The sequence below is a fragment of the Cetorhinus maximus genome, chromosome 6, assembly GCF_964194155.1.
Source record: "Cetorhinus maximus chromosome 6, sCetMax3.hap1.1, whole genome shotgun sequence".
Taxonomy (NCBI): Eukaryota; Metazoa; Chordata; class Chondrichthyes; order Lamniformes; family Cetorhinidae; genus Cetorhinus; species Cetorhinus maximus.
Window position 1 is genome coordinate 38011707 of NC_135884.1, and position 19341 is coordinate 38031047.

Consider the following 19341-nt stretch of genomic DNA (forward strand, 5'->3'; position numbering starts at 1 on the left):
AGTTGGCGGAAATGGCGGAGGATGATCCTTTGAATGCGGAGGCTGGTGGGGTGATAAGTGAGGACAAGGGGTACCCTATCATGTTTCTGGGAGGGAGAGGAAGGTGTGAGGGCGGATGCGCGGGAGATGGGTCGGACACGGTTGAGGGCCCTGTCAACCACCGTGGGTGGAAAACCTTGGTTATGGAAGAAGGAAGACATGTCAGAGGAACTGTTTTTGAAAGTGGCATCATCAGAACAGATGCGACAGAGGCGAAGGAACTGAGAGAATGGGATGGAGTCCTTACAGGAAGTGGGGTGTAAGGAGCTGTAGTCGATGTAGATGTGGGTGTCGGTAGGCTTGTAATGGATATTGGTGGACAGTCTATCACCAGAAATTGAGACAGAGAGGTCAAGGAAGGGAAGGGAAGTGTCAGAGATGGACCATGTGAAAATGATGGAAGGTTGGAAATTGGAAGCAAAATTAATAAATTTTTCCAGGTCCAGAGGAGAACATGAAGCCGCACCGAAGCAATCATTGATGTACCGGAGAAAGAGTTGTGGGAGGGGGCCGGAGTAGGACTGGAACAAGGAATGTTCCACATACCCCATAAAGAGACAGGCATAACTGGGGCCCATGTGGGTACCCATAGCCACACCTTTTATTTACTAGGGCTATCTGTACCTTGCTTGTCCTGCTTTCTACCCTTAATTAGCACATTCCTTAGATAATATCCTTCAACGCCTCTTTTTCCTTTTGTCTATGACATCTTTTGGCTATCTCCACCTATCACTGGCCCTCTATCCAGCTCTACTTGTCCCCCCGCCCACCCTTAAACCAGCTTATATTTCACTTCTCTTCTATTTTTACTTAGTTCTTTTGAAGAGTCATACTGACTCGAAACATTAACTATGTTCCTCTCTGCAGATGCTGCCAGACCTGCTGAGTTTTTCCAGGTATTTTTGTTTTTATTTTTGTTATAGATTTCCAGCATCCGTAGTTTTTTGCTTTTATTCCCATGATTACTCTCCCTGGCCCTGCTAATAATTGGTGCCTTATCTCTTCTAGGTTTGCCTCTCTTGCTAAGCATTCTGGCTTTTTAAATTTATTTTAAGACAGTATGAGCCATTTAAATGTGTAAATATTTTTTTATTGGCCATAACAAGATTACATCACAAATTAAATTTGTTGCTGAGTTTTTCCAGAATTTTCTGGTTTTTATTTCAGATTGCCAGCCTTCGCAATATTTTGCTTTTATTTAAATTTGTTGGGCTGTGTTTTCTAGCTTTAGCTGTCTTTTATCAGCCAGGCAAGTGACAAGTACATTCACGTTTAATTCATTTCTCAGACCTGCGACATGCTGACAATACACTAAAACCACCTTTTATCATCTCTTTAAAATAGATACCTAAGACACATTTTTGGCCAAGGTTGTGTCTTTCATCTCCAAAACATACTGGGCATGTGGACACACCTTGGCCTTACAGAAATTTGGTGTACCAGTATCAAACAACGACAACAACAACAGCTTGTATTTATTAAGTGTTCCACATAGGCAGAAAGACATACTGTAGGACTTCACAATATTAAAGAAAAGGATATATTGAACAACCAATCGTGTGAAAAGGAGAGAAATGCACAGGTTAGGAAGGAGTATTAAAGGGATGGCTGACGAGGCAAAAAAGGGAGGCAGGTGAGGCAGTCGACTGAATCGAGAATTCTGGAGGACTGGATTGTAGTGGCTGAACAAGTGGCCACCTGTGATGGAGTAGAGGGACTGAAAGCTATGAAATCGAATATTAAAAGAATAAAGAGTTTGAGTAGACTAAATATCGATTTAATAAATTGAGGCACGAGAAGCCAGTGGAGTTTTGAGAAATGTGGGGATGATTGGTGCACAGCGCCTTAGTACAGGCTAAGATGGAAACTAATGGTTTTGGCTAAGTTGAAACTTGTGGTTTATATGTTCAGACCAGACAGCAGAACATGGAAGAGTTGAACCTGTAAAGTGATGAAGACATAGGCTAAGGTTTTGGCAGAGGAGGTCAGGCCAGAGATTGATAAATATTGCAAAGGTGGAGAACAATTTTGGGAGTGGAGCATTGCAAGTGAGAAGGGTTGTACAGGATATCAAGGTTACATACTTACTGTTTCTTGAGATGGCAGCCAGGAAGGCTGTTGAAATGTAAGGCAGATCCACAAAAGGATTGTTGGGATCATGCAAGATTTCTATTGTCCACCCATTCAGTGATTGGAAATGCATATTATGCCAGTTTCCTCGAATTCAAAGTCATTTTACAGCTCCTGGCAATCTCCTGTCCCATGGCAATGCTGTTTCCCCGACTTTGTACAAAATTCCCTTTCTTGGACTAGAAACAGCTTCGTTTTTATTTTATGCCTGACCCTTTATTTTTCTCCCACCTTCAATCATTTTGTGAGTTACATCATCAAAGGCAGTAAGGCTGATTGCCTAGTTTGGTGAATCCACTGTTATGCTATCAGTGTGGGATACCTGCCTTTCTGCATACCCATAAATTATCTCAAACCACTTGTAGAGCATGCTTTTTCAACGTCAATTCGTGAATTTCATCATTCAGTTATATTTTCCCATTCTCACTCAAATTAGCTGAGCAAAACGTAACAGTGACTTGACCAGTGCATAGGGCTCCCATTGAGATTAATGCGTGATTTGTCAGAGATTTCTAAAATATGAAGGGATGGGAACAGAGTGGAACAAAACAGTTTCCAGTTGTTGAGAGGCATAGAACAAAGAAACATAGATATGAAACTAAATGTGGGATTCAGGAAAGAGAGGAGGCAGAAACTGTTTTGCATTGACTACTACTTTAATGGAGCCATACAACCTGTTTCCATGTTGTAATTTCTGCAGACCAGCCTTGTGCATGAGCTAAGCAACTCCTAATCATATGCCAATGAAGCTCTTTTTCAACCTACAATTTAAGCAAAGCTTATCCATTTATTCTGCTTATTCGGATAAGTCAGTTCCAACACTTTCTCCATGCCCTTCTGAGATTGAATATGTATTGCCTAGACTTTGCAGTCAATGGAAAGGCAATGGTGCTTACCACTGACCTCGAAGAAAGCTGCCCACAAAGACCTAGCAATCTCTGCGGCATAGATTTCCCCTTTCCTGGCATCAGTTTGAATCTGGCGCCAAATCAAGGGGGATCTCCAGGCTTTCAGCAGCAATTGAGATATCAATCAAGTTAAGTAGTCAATCATATTGAAGTTATCAAAGGTTATTGCAGAAAATAAAAGCTCATTATGTAGGAGGCAACATATTAGCATGGATAGAAGATTGGTTGGCTGGCAGAAAACAGAGCATATCCATTAATGGGTCTTTTTCTGATTGGCCAGATGTGATGAGTGGAGCCCTGCTGTGCTGGGGCCTCAACTTTTTACAATTTATATTAATGACTTAGATGAGGGTAGTGAAGGCATAGTAGCTAATTTGCAGATGACACAGAGGTAGGTAGGAAAGCATGTTGTGAAGAGGACATAGAGGTTACAGACATGTATAGACAGGTTGAGCGAGTGGGCAAAAATCTGGCAGATGGAGCATAATGCAGGAAGGTGTGAAGTTCACTTTGGCAGGAAGAATCAAAAAACAGAGTTTTACTTAAATGGAAAACGGCTGCAGAATTCTGAGGTGCAGAGGAATCTGGGGCCTGAATCTTACATTCGTCAGTTGCACACGATCGGCAGGCCCGGAAGTGGACACGAAATGCGCTTCTGCCCGCGATTGGCCCCCAAACGCAATTTCACGCTGGCTGGCCAATTAACGGCCAATCAGCATGAAACACATGCTGAGAAAGGCTCAGCACTGCCACGGGTGGGGGGTGTGCAATTTGAGGGCGGACACTGAGAGAAGGGAGGGTGTGGGCCTGCACTCCCTGAAGGCTAACAGCTGCTCTGGAGCTGCTTCAAGGAGCTGCATTAATTTAAAAATGAAATGAGCTCAATAAACTAATGCAAACTATAACAATACTGTAAATGCAAGCACCTGGCAGCAGACTACATAGCAGATCATCCCTCAAATGTCTTCTTTTATTTAACCCCAGTCATTTCATCCCACCCTGGATGTAGCTTGTAGTGAAAATGTGAAGGCCGCAGAGCAGGCTCAAGGGGACGAATGACTTCTGCCCCTATTTCAAATGTTTGTATTTTTCAAAATATATGGAATTTCTTATAATGGAAAAATTTGACATTCAACAAATATAAAATTACTCTCTCAGGGCCTGAGAGGCTGTTTAGCAGTACACTGAAACCTCTCTGGTCTGGAATGCTTGGGACTAAGGCATTTCTGGACTTTGGAATTTTCTGGAATATAGAATAAAGTTAGAGTGCCTATCCACAAGCATGGTGAACCAGATATAAATATGTACCTGAGACATAAACAGTGGCAAAACATTATAAAGAACTAATAAAAACTATTTTATTTATCCAAATACTGTATTTTCCATGTTTCCAAAGTACCGTGCTGTACTAAAATGATGATGGCAAGGGAACAGGTGATTCTAGGTGATCCAGAATTAGTACTACCAACAGGCCCAGGATAGGGAAAATAGGACAATAATTATTTATAAACATTCAATATAAAAGACTGAGAACAATTTCCTTTCCCAGAAAGATTGGCAATGGATACCAGTGGCAAGTCTGTGAGTTGTGTGGGCCTTCTCAAAAAGAACTCCAGACAACTGGTGTTTCCAGATTTTGGATTTCCAGACTAGAGAGGTTACAGTCTTATTATGAAATTGGTATGCTGTTTAAAAGCTCAGTTACAACTCATTATACAAGGCATAACTATTTTGAGGGTTTTTCAGTGAGACTAAGAGTGGAGGTTCTCATCAGTTCAGTGATTTCTAATTGCTCGCATTCTGGGGGGCCTCAACAACCCACCCTCTGGAGAAGCATAGCATCACGGGCAGCAACTTCTGGATTTCCTTATACATCTCCTTGCTGAGAAATGTGGTTGAAGTAGGAACCAAACAAGCCTTTTGTTTTTAGAGGTATCAAGGAAGGAATATAAAGTTCCCTTTTTATGTTCAACAGTGAAGGTATCATTTAGATAGGCTAAATGATCATGTGAGCTTCTGCAGTAATTGTCAATAGGTTATTTAATCATGAGCTTAACTATACAAGCACTTTGCAGCTGACATCTGTGGGTAAAGGAAAAGGAATCCTGCCTGATCTATTTCATGTACTTTTACCCCCAATGGTTTCTGAAAGTAAATGCAGTGCTCAATTGCCCCTCCTTGTAATATAGGAAAAATAACTGCTAATTTGCACACAGCTAGCACTCACAAACAGCAGTGAGATGGGCAGAATTGTCCCAGATTTGCACAAAGTGCGGTAGCGGGCAGGAATAAAGCCATTTTACCCGCCAGCTGCAATGGCAGGTTTTTGCGTCGTATTGTCCCATTCACGCCTCATTAATTATGCAGCTGCAAGAAACCCGCCGTCTCACTGCGGGCGGCCTCCAATTTGCCCGCCATGCTGTTACCTCACTACTTCCTCACGCTGGGCACCATATTTAAACTGCAGCCGCACACACACTTCTCAATGCTTGCAGCCCAGGACTGCTCCAGTGAAGACATGGCCCCAAAAGCCAAGAAGAGTGCAGCCCCTCAATTCAGTGACGCATCCCTGGGATGCCTTCTGGATGCTGTGGAGGCCCACCTTTACCCCTGCTCTGGCTGCAGGAGACCCATCAGTCTCACCACTCCAACTTGGGAGGCAGCGACAGAGCTGGTCAGTGCCAGTACTGCACACCAGAGGTCGGCCATCCAGTGCAGAAAACGGATGAATGATCTCATCCATGCCGCCAGGGGAAGGCAACCATCTCATCATTCTAAACTCATACACTCACAAGGCCATGGCACATTCACTGGTTTCTCACTCACTGCCAGCTCAAGGGACATCACCACTCACTCTCTGACACACACCCTGACATCTCCATCTGGAGACTCCCTCCTCAGCCATCACCATCTTGAGATGATCAAGATCAACATGTGTCCCCACACACGCCCTGGGATACCCCACTTCCCCAGTACAGCCCATACCCTGCAGCCTCTTCCCTTGCCTGAGGCCACGTCCCCCTTCCCCAAACAAGCCCTAGCCCTGCAGCCGCTGAAAAGCCACCCCTGCCTTATGGCTGGCCTGGAAGGAGAGATCTGCCCCTGAGTCCCCATAAAAGTGATGTGGCACTGCCTGCAAAGCCTGATGCTGATGACTGCGATTGCAAGGTAGACAAACAAACCTCGAAGTCCCAAACGAAGTGGTAGCTCGCCACTTGCTCATCGCTTATGTGCAGTTGTGAAACACGTCGGCGTGATGCCCGGGTGATTCGGTGTGGGGGGTTGATTCTGGTGAGGAGGGCTTATAATGAGATGCTAAAGTAGTGAAATTAGATTCCTGACTTGCGGTGGCAGGAAATACGACCCGCGATCCACGGGTGATGTTGCGATCGCAAACTGGTTTCACAACAGTGTGAAACAGATTTTTGGCCTTCTCCCATATTGTTCACCCCCACCCGCCCGCCATGACATGATGCCTGACGCCAACAGGGCTGGAAAATTCTGGCCCATATCTGTTTTTAGTGAAACAAAAACAGAATTACCTGGAAAAACTCAGCAGGTCTGACAGCATCGGTGGAGAAGAAAAGAGCTGACGTTTCGAGTCCTCATGACCCTTCAACAGAACTGAAGTATAGTTAGGAGAGAGGTGCTTTTAGCTTTTTGTTTTTATCTCTGTTTTTAGTGATGCTGGTTGAGGGATAAATATTGGTCAGGACATAGGGAAGAATTCCCTTGCTCTGTTTTAAAATAATGCCATGGAATCTTTTTTTTACGCCCACCTGAGAGGGCAGATGGATCCTTGGTTTAACATTTCAGTCAAAAGATGATACCTCTGATTTTGCAGCACTCAGTACTGTACTGGGGTTTCAGCCTAGATTTTGTGTTCCCAAGGGAAGGAGAGAGGAGAGGGGGTGATGGGTTTTGGAGGCCTGGTTGGGAGGCACAATGGGGTGTACAATCTTGGGGGCTGCCCCCAATGTGCACAGGAGATCCTGCAAAGGATGTACTCCCTTCCTTCCTGCCTTTTCGCCAAGTTGGATGAAAAAAATGGCCTCCCCACTCTCAACTGCCTTCCACTGCCCAGCGTATTATGGCAGTGAGGCAGATTGAGAGCATTGTGGGCAATAATTGGCCACTTAAGGGCCTCATGAGGCCAAAGAGCAGGTAGGCTAGTGGGTGCTTTACCCTCTATTATGGAGACCGGGTCAGGGGTGGGTGTGATGATGGTGGGCTAGCCACCCAACAATTTTATGTGACCCCATCAAAAACACCCAGCAGTAGCTCTAAAATCCAACCCATGTGTTTCTTCAGAAGAGACGCAGAGTATCCATGACCCAAGGTATACAAGAGAACAAAAAGTCAAACATGAGTAATCCAGCTCTTTCTCAGCTACTTAGAAATATGCATGTAATGTGCCTAGTGATCTGAGAATTAGAGTACTAACTTTGATTGATAACACAAGGCAGGCTCTGTGAAAAACAAAGCAAAAAAAAGTATTTAAATTGCTAGTTATTTTTGAGCTTATTCTAAGTTCACAGAGGTTAGGGTGTTGTTCTTATCTTTTCCTCATGGCTAAGTGTTTTTCTTTGACCAAGCAGGTGCTTTACTTCTATACAATGATTCTGTTACCATCCTACTTACATAGCGATGAGTTAAATTATTGCAGCATCTATTTTGAAGATCAAAACTGTGAAACCCTGAATAACACTGAAAATAAATACCGGTACAATAAAATCTTCTGTGTGCATTGTTAATTGTATATCAATTGTGGATAACTATATGCAGGTTGATTGGGTTGTTACTTGAGCATACATGAAGAGGCACTTACTGACACTGGGGTGGGGGTTGAGTTCTGAGATATACACTTGTAATGTTTCACTGTGTGAATAAATCTAAACTGAGTAAAAATTGGCTCTGGTTTGATCCTTCAGCAACTGACTATCAGGAATCTAACTTGTATGCATTTATTATTTTCACTAATTGTGAGTGTGTTATGGGGAAAATTTACAAAATAAATCCAGTGCACACCAGTTCTATAATCTGCATTTTGTTTTTCCTTCTTTTTCCCAGCTTTGACAGAAGATCACGTTGGATCACTGCAGGAGAATGAGTTTGAAAGTGTCATTCATATACGAAGACGTAGAGAATCTGGGGATCCATACTGGGCTTATTCAGGTAAGAGCAACTTTGGAAGAATGATAAGCAAAGGACTACATTGGTGACATAAGTCATGAAAAATTCCTCCCGTAAGAAAATGCTCTTTTTATGGCTTTTGAATCCTCACCTTGGAGATTCATTTGCCTCCAGTCTGAAGGTTTCTAACAGTGAACATGACTCGTATTTTGTCCCTGACTGCCCACCGTGAATTGTGATATTGTTAATTTCTTGTTGCTCAGGCTGTTGAGTGTGTAACAGAAGTGGTTGCATAGCTGTAATTGCACTTTTTGCATATAGTTCATTCATTATACTGCCTCAGGCTATTTGAAAGGTACCCTTCCCCTGAGATAAATGTCTTTGTGTTGTGTGCAGTAACAATCTGAAACAACCAGTTGCTCAATTGTATTAGTGGCTTTTCTTTAACCACCACAAATGTGTCTGGGCAAACAAATCAAATTGGTGTTTTTATAGCTTAGAGGTATGTAAATTGTAAGGCATTGTTTATTAAAGCGCAGTTCTAACTCAATGCTGTGAAGTGTTCTGACAGTACAAATTAAGTAGATTAATACATTCTTTTTAATGTTGTTGTGGAGTTCATACTTGAGAGTAAAAAGTATGACCTTTCCCCCCCAAACATTATTTTAGGAAGATATCCACCATAATAGAACCTTTCAGTAGTTTATCCTTATATGTTTATGCTAGTAGAAGGGACTGCAAAATAAATGTTAAACTGACTGCATTAGATGAATACAAAAATAAATACAAAAAACTGCGGATGCTGGAAATCCAAAACAAAAACAGAATTACCTGGAAAAACTCAGCAGGTCTGGCAGCATCGGCGGAGAAGAAAAGAGTTGACGTTTCGAGTCCTCATGACCTTTCAACAGTAATTCTGTTTTTGTTTTGCATTAGATGAATAGCTGATGTCTTGGCACTTGTGATGGTGAAAGTGAAAATGAGAGCACAGGAATAAAGGGGAGATGTACAATTGAGTATTGCTCTGTACTCACTGCTGTATACACAGGAAATGCCTTTCAAAACACTATACACTTAGTGATTGCATGATTACTTGAATTCAGCTGTAGTTTGTTTGCCACTGATTCTTCCAGTAACTTAAGTCAGTTCTTATTAATCATTTGGTAGTACTGAACTTAAGTATTGTTGAAAAAAGAGTCATGTTGAAGCTTTTCATCCTGCACTCATCAGGACACTTCGCAAGAATACCAATATAAGGGGAAAATTGATATGGTATGAGAAGAGAGTGCTGATTGGTTGGCAAGTGAACATATTGCGGGATTCCAAACAGCCTGTCTGACTTTCACATGCAACGTGAATGCCTTACAAAGTCTAGAAGCCTTATGACCAACCTTGATATACACATCAGTAAACCTGACAAAGGGACGGGAATAGTCATCCTTAACAAGCGTAACCCTATCAACAAAATGCATACCATTCTTAATGACGAGTCCAAGCTTGTACTCATTGGACCTGCCGCTCAACATGACCAGACAGCCTTGCTTGAAAGTAAGCTTAAAAAAAGGCTTGCTGGATTGTGCAAGAGTGATGAGCTGCCGCGTGATATATATGACAGGGTTCATCCTCACGGCTCACTGCATCCGGGTATGTATGGGCTGCCCAAGACACACAAAAGTGATGTCCCTTTACACCCTATCTTATCTATGACAGGTTCTGCACACCAGGAGTTGGCCAAATGGTTGTGCGAATTGTAACAACCAGTTTTGAGCAAGTTTTCCACATATATGCACATTCACATTTGCAAAGGCTATGCAGACATGCATATCGATAGCAATGCTGTGTCCATATGCTCATTTGACATTGCTAGCCTATTCACCAATGTTCCACTTAAGGAGACCATAAGTTATTTACATGGCAGCACTATATCATGGCAATCTAGACCCACCACAATTGCATAAATCAGTATTCATTGAATTTATTAACTCGGCAATTTGCGCATTTGAGTTCAGTTTTAATGACACCATGCATGCCCAAATAGATGGTGTTGCCCTCTAGGCCCAGCTCTTGCAAACACCTTTGTTGGGTTCCATGAGAAACGTGTCTGATAGAATGAACCTAACCTCCTACTCCTCGCGTATTTCCGATATGTAAATGATACATTTGCTATGTTTAAATCCACAGCTGCATGTAATAATCTCCTCATGTCTTAATGGGCTCCATCCTGTACTCAAATTCACCTTTTGAAGTGGAGCAGTCAAATTAACTCCCCTTCCTTGACATACGAGTTAAGAAGTCTGCCGGGTGGATCTCAACCACAGTCTACTGCAAGCCTACCTTCACTGGTTAATATACGTGTTGGGATTCTTTACAGTTCCACACACTATAAGGTTGACCTTATCGCTAACCTTGTAAATAGGGCCCAAGCCATTTGCTCACCATGCATGCTTGATGCTGAAATAGGGCACATTAGAGGCATCCTGTGGAATAATGGCTACCTTGATCAGATCATTTCACACTGTATATCACGCAAACTCAGGAAAGGGCCGAAGGCCATCACTTTCAGCTCTGAAAAGTGCCCAGTCTCCCTCAGAATACCCTGGGAGGGCAAGGTATCTCAAAAATTTGAGGAACAGGTGGAGCTAGCTGTTTCACACTCCTACTATGCAGCAGCAACACAAGTGGTATTCGCCACTAACAGTATGCTGCCGTCAAGCCAGAAAGATGTTCTGCCTGTCACACAAATGAGTAACATGGTATATGAATTTCAGTGCCAGTGTGATTCTAGGTATGTAGGCCGTCCCAAATACTGGTGGCTCGTGTCAAACGGCATATCCCAGCCACTGTTTGCAACAACAGGCAAGGTACAGACTGTACCCAACCAGCCCGTGCTTGCAAAACTCAAAACACAGTGTCCAACGTTAAATGTGATTCCACGAATGGACAACATTTGCTAAATAATCCTCAGTGTGCTAAGAAATATGCTGACAACCAATTTAAGATTGTCACTCGGGCTCGCAGTATGGTGCACTTGTATGTACTGGAAGCTACATATATTAATACACAGGGCCCTGTTCTTTGCAGACAGAAAGAACATGTATGTACATTGCGCCTGTTTAAACTAAACAAAATAAGTAACAGCCATTCACTGAATCATTCCTCAGGGCAGTGCCTCGACCAATCAGGGTTAAGCTGCCTGGTTTAAATTCCAGACAATGCTTGACAATTAGCTGTCAGTCACCATCAATTGGTGCATTTTCCATGGCAACACGTCTACTAACCAGTGTCTACTTGCCAACCAAACAGCACTCTCTTCTCATACAGGATAAATTGTTGTTTTTCCCATTCTATTAGTATTCTTGCGAAGTGTCCTGATGAGTGCAAGACAAAAAGCTTCAACATTGTCTCTTTTTTTCAGAAAGTTTTAATTTTACTACTAAAGTAAGGGAAGTAAAGTAGACATGGCAAGGCAGATCAGTTGTGTGGAATGCATGTCCTGTAATATGTGGGAAGTCATGAACATGACTGGTAACCTAGATGACCATATGTACAGGAAGCGCTGCAAGCTGCAGAAACCTGAGCTCTGGGCAGAACCAAGTTTGTGGCAGTACTGACAGCTCGGCTGTACACGAGGGGAGGAAGAAAGAAAGAGCAATAATGATAGGGGATTTATTAGTTGGGGAACAGACAGGTGTTTCTGCAGCCATAGATGTGACTCCTGGGTAGTATGTTGCCTTCCTGGTGCCAGGGTCAAAGATATCACCAAGCGGCTGCAAGACATTTTTCTTGGGGAGGGTGAACAGCCAGAGGTCATGGTCCACGTTGGTACCAATGACTTGGGTTCGAGGGGGGATGTGGTCCTCCTGACAGGATTTAGGGGGCTAAGTAGAAAGGTAGCAAGCAGGACAGAGATCCAGTAGTAATCTCTGAATTATTCCCAATGCCATGTGCAAATGCATACAGAAATAGGAGGATAAGGCAGATGAATGTGTGGCTGGAAATATGCTGCAGGAGGGAGGGCTTTAGACTCCTGGGACACTGGGGCTGGCTCTGGGAGAGATGGCACCTGTACAAACCAGATGGGTTGCACCTGAACAGAGCCAGGACTGAATTACTTGGGAGTGCATTTTTCTAGTGCTGTTGGGGGCACTTTAACTCAGCAGGGGTGTGGTAACCAGGAGAGAATATTAGAAAGTAATACCAAGGTGCACAAAATACTGGGAGAGACGAATAGCACTAGAATGGAGAATAGTAAAGTCATAGGCAGAGTTGGAGTAAGGGAGAAAGTAATGAAGTCGAAATCGGGGTTATATTGCATGTATGTGAATGCACAGGATATAGCAAATAAGATTGGTGAATTACAGGCACAGGTTGCCATGGAGAATTATAAAGTTCTGGCGATAACAGAGACCTGGCTCAAGGAAGGGCAGGACTAGGTCTTAAATGTACCTGGGTACAAGGTGTTCCGGAAAGATAGGACAGGAAGCAAAGGTGGAGGGGTGGCTCTAATGGTTAAGGAGAGCATTGCAGTGCCAGAGGAAGAGGATGTCCCAGAGGGTTCAAGGACAGATTCAATTTGGCTAGAGCTAAGGAACAAGAAGGGTGCAACTACATTGCTCGGTGCAGTCTATAGACTGCCAACTGGTGGGAAGGATATAGGGGAACAAATCTGCAGGTAGATTACAGAGAGGTGCAATAGCCCTATAGGGCAGAATATTACGCTCGGTATGCGGGCATGCACCCAACACGCCTGAGTGTAAAATGACGTGCGATAACGTCGGGCGTGCGTCCCAATTTCATCATGCAGTCTTGCAATATTTCGTTCAGTGGGCGCGCACCGGAGTTGGCAGCGTGCCCGCCGTTAATTAAAAGGCCTATGAAGGCCATTAACAATCTAATTAGCAACGGTTGGCAGGCAAGCGCAAAGGCCAAGCGGCCTTTACATTTTTTAGGAAACCTCATCCACGAGCAGGATGAGGTTTCCTAAAGCAAATAAACATTAAATAAAAACTTTATTTTTGAATTAAAAACATGTCCCAGCTCATGTGACAGAGTCACATGAGGGGGCATGTTTTATTAAATTTTTCTTTTCTTTTTTTTTACACAGTGCTTCAATCTCCCTAAGGCAGCTCTGTGCCTCTGGGAGATTCTCGCCTGGTACTCTCTCCAATACGTTCACATATTTCCTAAAGTGTGGTGCCCAGAACTGTACACAATATTCCAGCTGAGGTCTAACTAGTGTCCTATACAAGTTCAGCATAACCTCCTTGCTCTTGTACACTATGCCCCTTTTAATAAAGCCTAGGATACTGTATGCTTTATTAATTGCTGTCTCAACCTGTGCTGCCACCTCTAACAACTTATGCACATATACACCCAGGTCCCTCTGCTCATGCGCACCCTTTAGAGTTGTACCACTTATTTTATATTGTCTCTCCATGTTCTTCTTACCATTATGAATTACCAGGATAAAGCATTGCCTTGTACTGTTGACTGGTTCATTCATGACCTCATTTTAAAAAGATACATTGAGAAGTTTTGGTGCATCCAATGTGTTTTTATGAACTATTGGTGGATTGTAATGTGTTTACTGTTCAAGAACAAAGTAATATTAAACACACGAAAAGACCTGAAATTAATTAGTATTTCTGGTTCATAGAGGTCTACAGCACAGAAAAAGGCCCTTCGGCCCATCGAGCCTGCGCCGGTCAAACAAGTACCTAATTATTCTAATCCCATTTTCCAGCACTAGGCCCATAGCCTTGTATGCCATGGCATCACAAGTGCACATCCAAATACTTCTTAAATGTAAAGAGAGTTTCTGCCTCTACCACCCTTTCAGGCAATGAGTTCCAGATTGCCACCACCCTCTGGGTGAAAAAATTCTTCCTCACATCCCCTCTAAATCTCCTGCCCTTACATTAAATCTATGCCCCCTGGTTATTGACCCCTCCACCAAGAAGAAAAGTTCCTTCCTGTCTACCCTATCTATGCCCCTCATAATTTTATACATCTCAATCATGTCCCCCTCAATCTCCTCTGCCCCAGGGAAAATAACCCCAGTCTATCCAATCTCTCCTCATAAATAAAACTCTCCAGCCCAGGCAACATCCTGGTAAATCTCCTCTGCACTCTCTCTAGTGCAATCACATCCTTCCTATAATGCGGATTCCAGAACTGCATGCAATACTCTATCTAGCTGTGGCCTAACCAGCGTTTTATACAGTTCCAGCATAACCTCCCTGATCTTATATTCTATGCCTCAGATAATAAAGGCAAGTATCCCATATGCCTTCTTAACCACCTTATCTACCTGTCCCGCTACCTTAAGGGGGACATGCACACCAAGGTCCCTCTGATCCTCGGTACTTCCCGGGGTCCTACCATTCATCATGCATTCCCATGCCTCCTTAAATGCAAAGCTCCAATAGTGGTTACTTCAGTAACTGCTTGATTATTGTTTGACATTTTATATCATTCTTTGAAAGCTCTTTAAGTTGGTCACTTGGCCTTAATACTTAACGTGCCAGAATGTGACCATTTTAAATATATTGGGTCACACTTACTTCCACTGATGTATGGAGCTGAATTTTTGTTGGGCTAAGGAAGCTGGCTTGGAGACATCCATGCCAGTAATTTCCATTATCAGCCAGTGTACCAGTTTTTTTGGCATGTTCCTGCCTGCAACGTATTTTCATGGAGGCAGCTTTGGGAAGGAGTGACAGCTACCTGCCAGCCAGGGGCAGGTAACCAATTAGACCAATTCAAGTGCCTATTGAGGGCACTGATCAGAATTTTCCAGACAACCTGCAGGCATCCGGCAGAGGTGGAAGCCCGAACAATGGATGGAGGTAGCCTCCCGGTGGCAGAACAAGAGGGGCAGGGCAGGGCATCGGTGCTTCATTTAATTTCTCACTACCCCCCCTACCACCCAACCCCATTGTCATGATTGGCAGAGGCTCATAGATGTGCCTGCAGGCCACCCTGTGGTGGATTTTGCCTCACAGCAGTCTTCACTTTTTTAAAAAAACTTTCTAAAGTTGCCAGTAGGTACTTCTATCTTAAGATTCCCCCTCGTTCTCTTACCTTTATCGGCAGCATGCATCTGTCCCAGTGGGGCTGCCGATCACCCAGAATGCCCCGGAACACCCCGCTGCTCCAATTGGCTGTCCCAGCTGTGGAGCTCACCAGCAGTCCTTAATTGGATGGATTCCCAGACCCACCTCCTCCAAGGTCTCCTTCAGGGTCCTGTCATGGCATTTTTGGGTTCCTGGCCTACATTTCATCTCAACAGTGGGATTTGGACCCAGGAACGAAAATCTAGCCAAGTGTTTTTTTTTACTGAAGTCATGCAAATGAGTTTCAGTTCTTTTTTCCCTAAGAGATTTGCTGATGACTTTTTAGCTAAGCACCTATGGATATGTTACAAACATACTTGTAAAGAAAACTATTGTATGCTTGCTGATTTTGTTTTAACTAGAAGTGTAAACTCTACTAAATTCCCAAACTTTAAATTCATCCAAGAAAACTTATTTTGGCATCTGTTTCAAAAGTGATCTGATAAATGAAAGTCACAATGTTTATTTTTCCCTCAGAATGTTACTGTTGGAAACTGGTCGTTGGTTCAATCCTCTTAATTTATCTTTCTGAAAGAATACAACAAAATACGCTTGAATAGTGCTACTTCCTTGGTATTATACCTGCTGTGCTAATGTGCTTATCATCCAATTACAAGCAGATGAACAAATTAGTTACATGAAATGAAGCAATAATTGATCAAGATTTTGCAAGTGCAATTAGTTGCAGTAAAGTTCCTGGTGCCTGTGAGGCCAAGTCTTTTCTTGCCAGTAATCTTGATGAGAAAGGAAGAAAATAATTCTGCTACATCGCTTACATCTTCCAGATCCGAATAATTTATACCTCCGTTTACTTTCCTGATAAATCCAATGAATCTTGAAGTTGTCTCCAATCCTAACCATGTTGCATATATTTGAATTATTCTTCAAAACATAAATGATACTAAGGCCAGAATGTAATGCTTCCCCAGGGGCAGGATGACAGGCAAGGGGGGCATAAAATTGAGCATCCTTGGCAGAGATGCCATGCTGGTCGCCTACCTGCCCCCCATGTGCACTTTACTTGTAGTGAGGAGGAGTTCAGCAGCTTGGTCACCTGTGGGCCAATTGAGACCCTTCAGTGGCCAATAAATGTGGTAGAGGGGGAGGCAGGCGCCACATTTCAGGCATCCTCGCTGGGGGGTGAGTGGTGAGTTGGTGCATACTGTTTGGGCACCCTGTGCCCATCAGCAGCCCTCTTCCCAACACCCCCCATAAGTATTCCTCACCCCCATGTTTACCTCTTGCCCACACCTGCCCTGTTGGTCCTGGCCCCCATCACCCCATGGCAGAGCCTGCCATCCTGGTTCCAGCGAGATCCTAGACTTAGCCTGGGCTTCAAGGCTCCTCTTTTTGGTCTGCCTGCAGACCCAGCAGTGGCTAGCATTCCCCATGTGCTTCTGAGACAAGAGAGCTGACATCCATCTGATTAGTTGGCAGCTCTTGGAGACAGTACTTTCTCTCCAATGGGGACGGAAGACCCATCTCAAGCCAATGAACTGCCCAACCCCCATTAGATGGCTGCAGGGCAAGCTAGCAATGCAGAGGTGGGCTCACTCACAACTTCTATGTCCAGGAGTCAGGCCACTGCCCCCTGCATAAAATGCAGCCCCAAAGGGCACAGCTAAGATAATTTTAAAAGAAGCAATAAAGTTTATTGCATATTTTCCATGCATTAGTTTGTATGAATTGTGGCTGAATAACATTTTATAGTTTTGATTGAAGTTGCAGGCAATTTATTGAGTTTAATTGCATTCTAACATTTATTGATGAATCTCTTGCTTCTGAGAGTGGGTGTGTACCAGATAATAGTTCCTTAGTCGTCAATCACCTACAATTTTACCTGATTAGTGGTACCTAATTAGAACTGTGTTGTTTTTACCTTGAACTGATAAATGAAATGAACCTACAGGGTGAACAGTGGATCTTACATTTATCACCCCAAGCCAGGGGTGTTGGGGCAGATTAGTGAGATTATCATGTTACACTTCAGTGGAGCAAAGCAACAGCTGGCAACAGGAAGGAAATAGCTTTCCATTTTAAAATATCTGAAACTATTTATAACATGGCAAGTACAGAAAGTAATATTGAAATAATTGAAAGTAATACAGAAAGTAATTTTGAAGATTTAAAAAATCATTGAATTGCGCACTATTTGAATGCCTGAGGAAAATATGATGCATTTCAATACTTGTATTTATAAACTCAATTTCATGAACAAACAACATCCATATTTTTTGAACATTGCAATATATCTATGTAGTCATAGAAGCAGAAATTCTGACCAATTTCAACAAAGTTGCATATCACTGAAGCTTTGTTTGAACATTTGAGATTAGAATAATTTAATCCTCTAATGAGCTCACGATAGTTGTTGTAAACCAAGGGTAAAGTTCATAGAAGGAGGACTTCATGTAATGACTATTTAGCTATAGGATAAAAATGGGACCATTGTAATATAATGTTAGGAAGATCTGGGGCTAATCACCCTGTGACCGAGTTCAACTGCTCGAAAATGAGTCCTCCCACGGCTTTGGCGTCACCATCTGTGTTGTCTGTCAGTAGCATTTCCTTGAATAGATCTATAAGCAAAAGCCACTGCATCTAGAATACTTATTCCTGGCACAGAGACAACAGCTCCAAGCCTGTCTCATCTCCAGTAATGTTTATCAACACAAACCAATTACTTATCTCATGACTGAAAACTGCAAGAGGGTAGGACCAGGAGCAGGCCACCCATAGCAAGGGGAGTGGAGATAGGACCAGACAATGAAAAATGTGGATTTTGAACTCAGTAGCAAAATGCCACTATTGATTGGTAGTTGTGGATGGGACTGTTACCTTCCTACACAAGCGGTAACAACAAGTAGACAATGAAATTAGACCTGGGTACAGCATACCAGATCATTCTAGCTCATTTCAACTGCTGGGTAAGAGACCTATTTTAAAATGCTAATTTATAAACAAACAAAAACACAGTCTGTCAATTTGTTGAAGCCAAAAAAGGGTTAAAAATGAACATTGAAAACATAAAACCTTAAATGTATGCTCATTGCCTCACATTCAATTTGAATTAAAATATGTGGTTAAAGCTGGTAAATTATGTCAATGAGACACATAATTAAAATGGTGTACTGTGTCCCAACCAACTTTGTGTGTTAAGGTTGCAGTGCTTGGCCATTAACTATGTCACGTGTTACCCATTCAAATTAAAGGCTGCCACTTAAATTTTGTAGATTGGTATGTGTCGCTTAACTTTGCCGAAACTGCTTAAAGATTGGGGCCCAGATGATGTTTCAGGTAAAAAAGATAGGGGGAAAGTCGAAGGAGATAAATCTAGAAATCACACTAAAAATCAGTTGCAGATGTTCAAAAAATGGCATTCAAAACGATAACTTGCAGGAATGTTAAAATGAGAAGACTGGAGGAGATTCACAATGGTTTGTACTAAAACTAAAGCTATTATTTGAAGGACAAATAAATTGCCACAGCACCATTGATTTAAATTAAAGCTTGAAAAGGATGATGGTTGTGGCTATTGGAGGCCGATCACCTCAGCCCCAGGACATTGTTGCAGGACTTCATCAGGGTAGTGCCTTGGGCCTAACCATCTTCAGCTGCTTAATCAATGATTTTCATTCCTCATAAGGTCCGAAGTAGGGATGTTCGCTGATGACTGCACAATGTTCAGCGCCATTCATGACTCCTCAAATACTGAAGTAAGTGTGCCAATATGAAACGAGAACTAGGCAACATTCAGGCTTGGGCTGATAAGTGGCAAGTGACATTCTTACCAACAATGACCATCTCCAGCATGGGAGAATCTAACCATCTTCTTTTGACATTTAATGGCATTACCACTGCTGAATCCCCCACCATCAACATCCTGGGGGTTACCATTCACCGGAAACTGAACAGGACCAGCTATGTAAATACTATGATTACAAGAGCAGGTCAGAGGCCTAGAATTCTGAGGCGAGTAACTCACTTCCTGACTCCCCAAAGCCTGTCTACCACCT

At 42.9% G+C, this 19341-nt stretch overlaps 1 protein-coding gene across 1 annotated transcript in view; it reads left to right on the top strand.

Annotated features, from left to right (window-relative positions):
- LOC144681722 (receptor-type tyrosine-protein phosphatase gamma-like) overlaps positions 1-19341 on the top strand; it is an 803078-nt gene that overhangs the window by 63177 nt on the left and 720560 nt on the right. The window contains exon 2 of the mRNA XM_078543625.1: positions 8148-8252. Within this exon, the coding sequence (XP_078399751.1) occupies positions 8148-8252 (105 nt within the window). The remainder of the gene's footprint in view (positions 1-8147; positions 8253-19341) is intronic.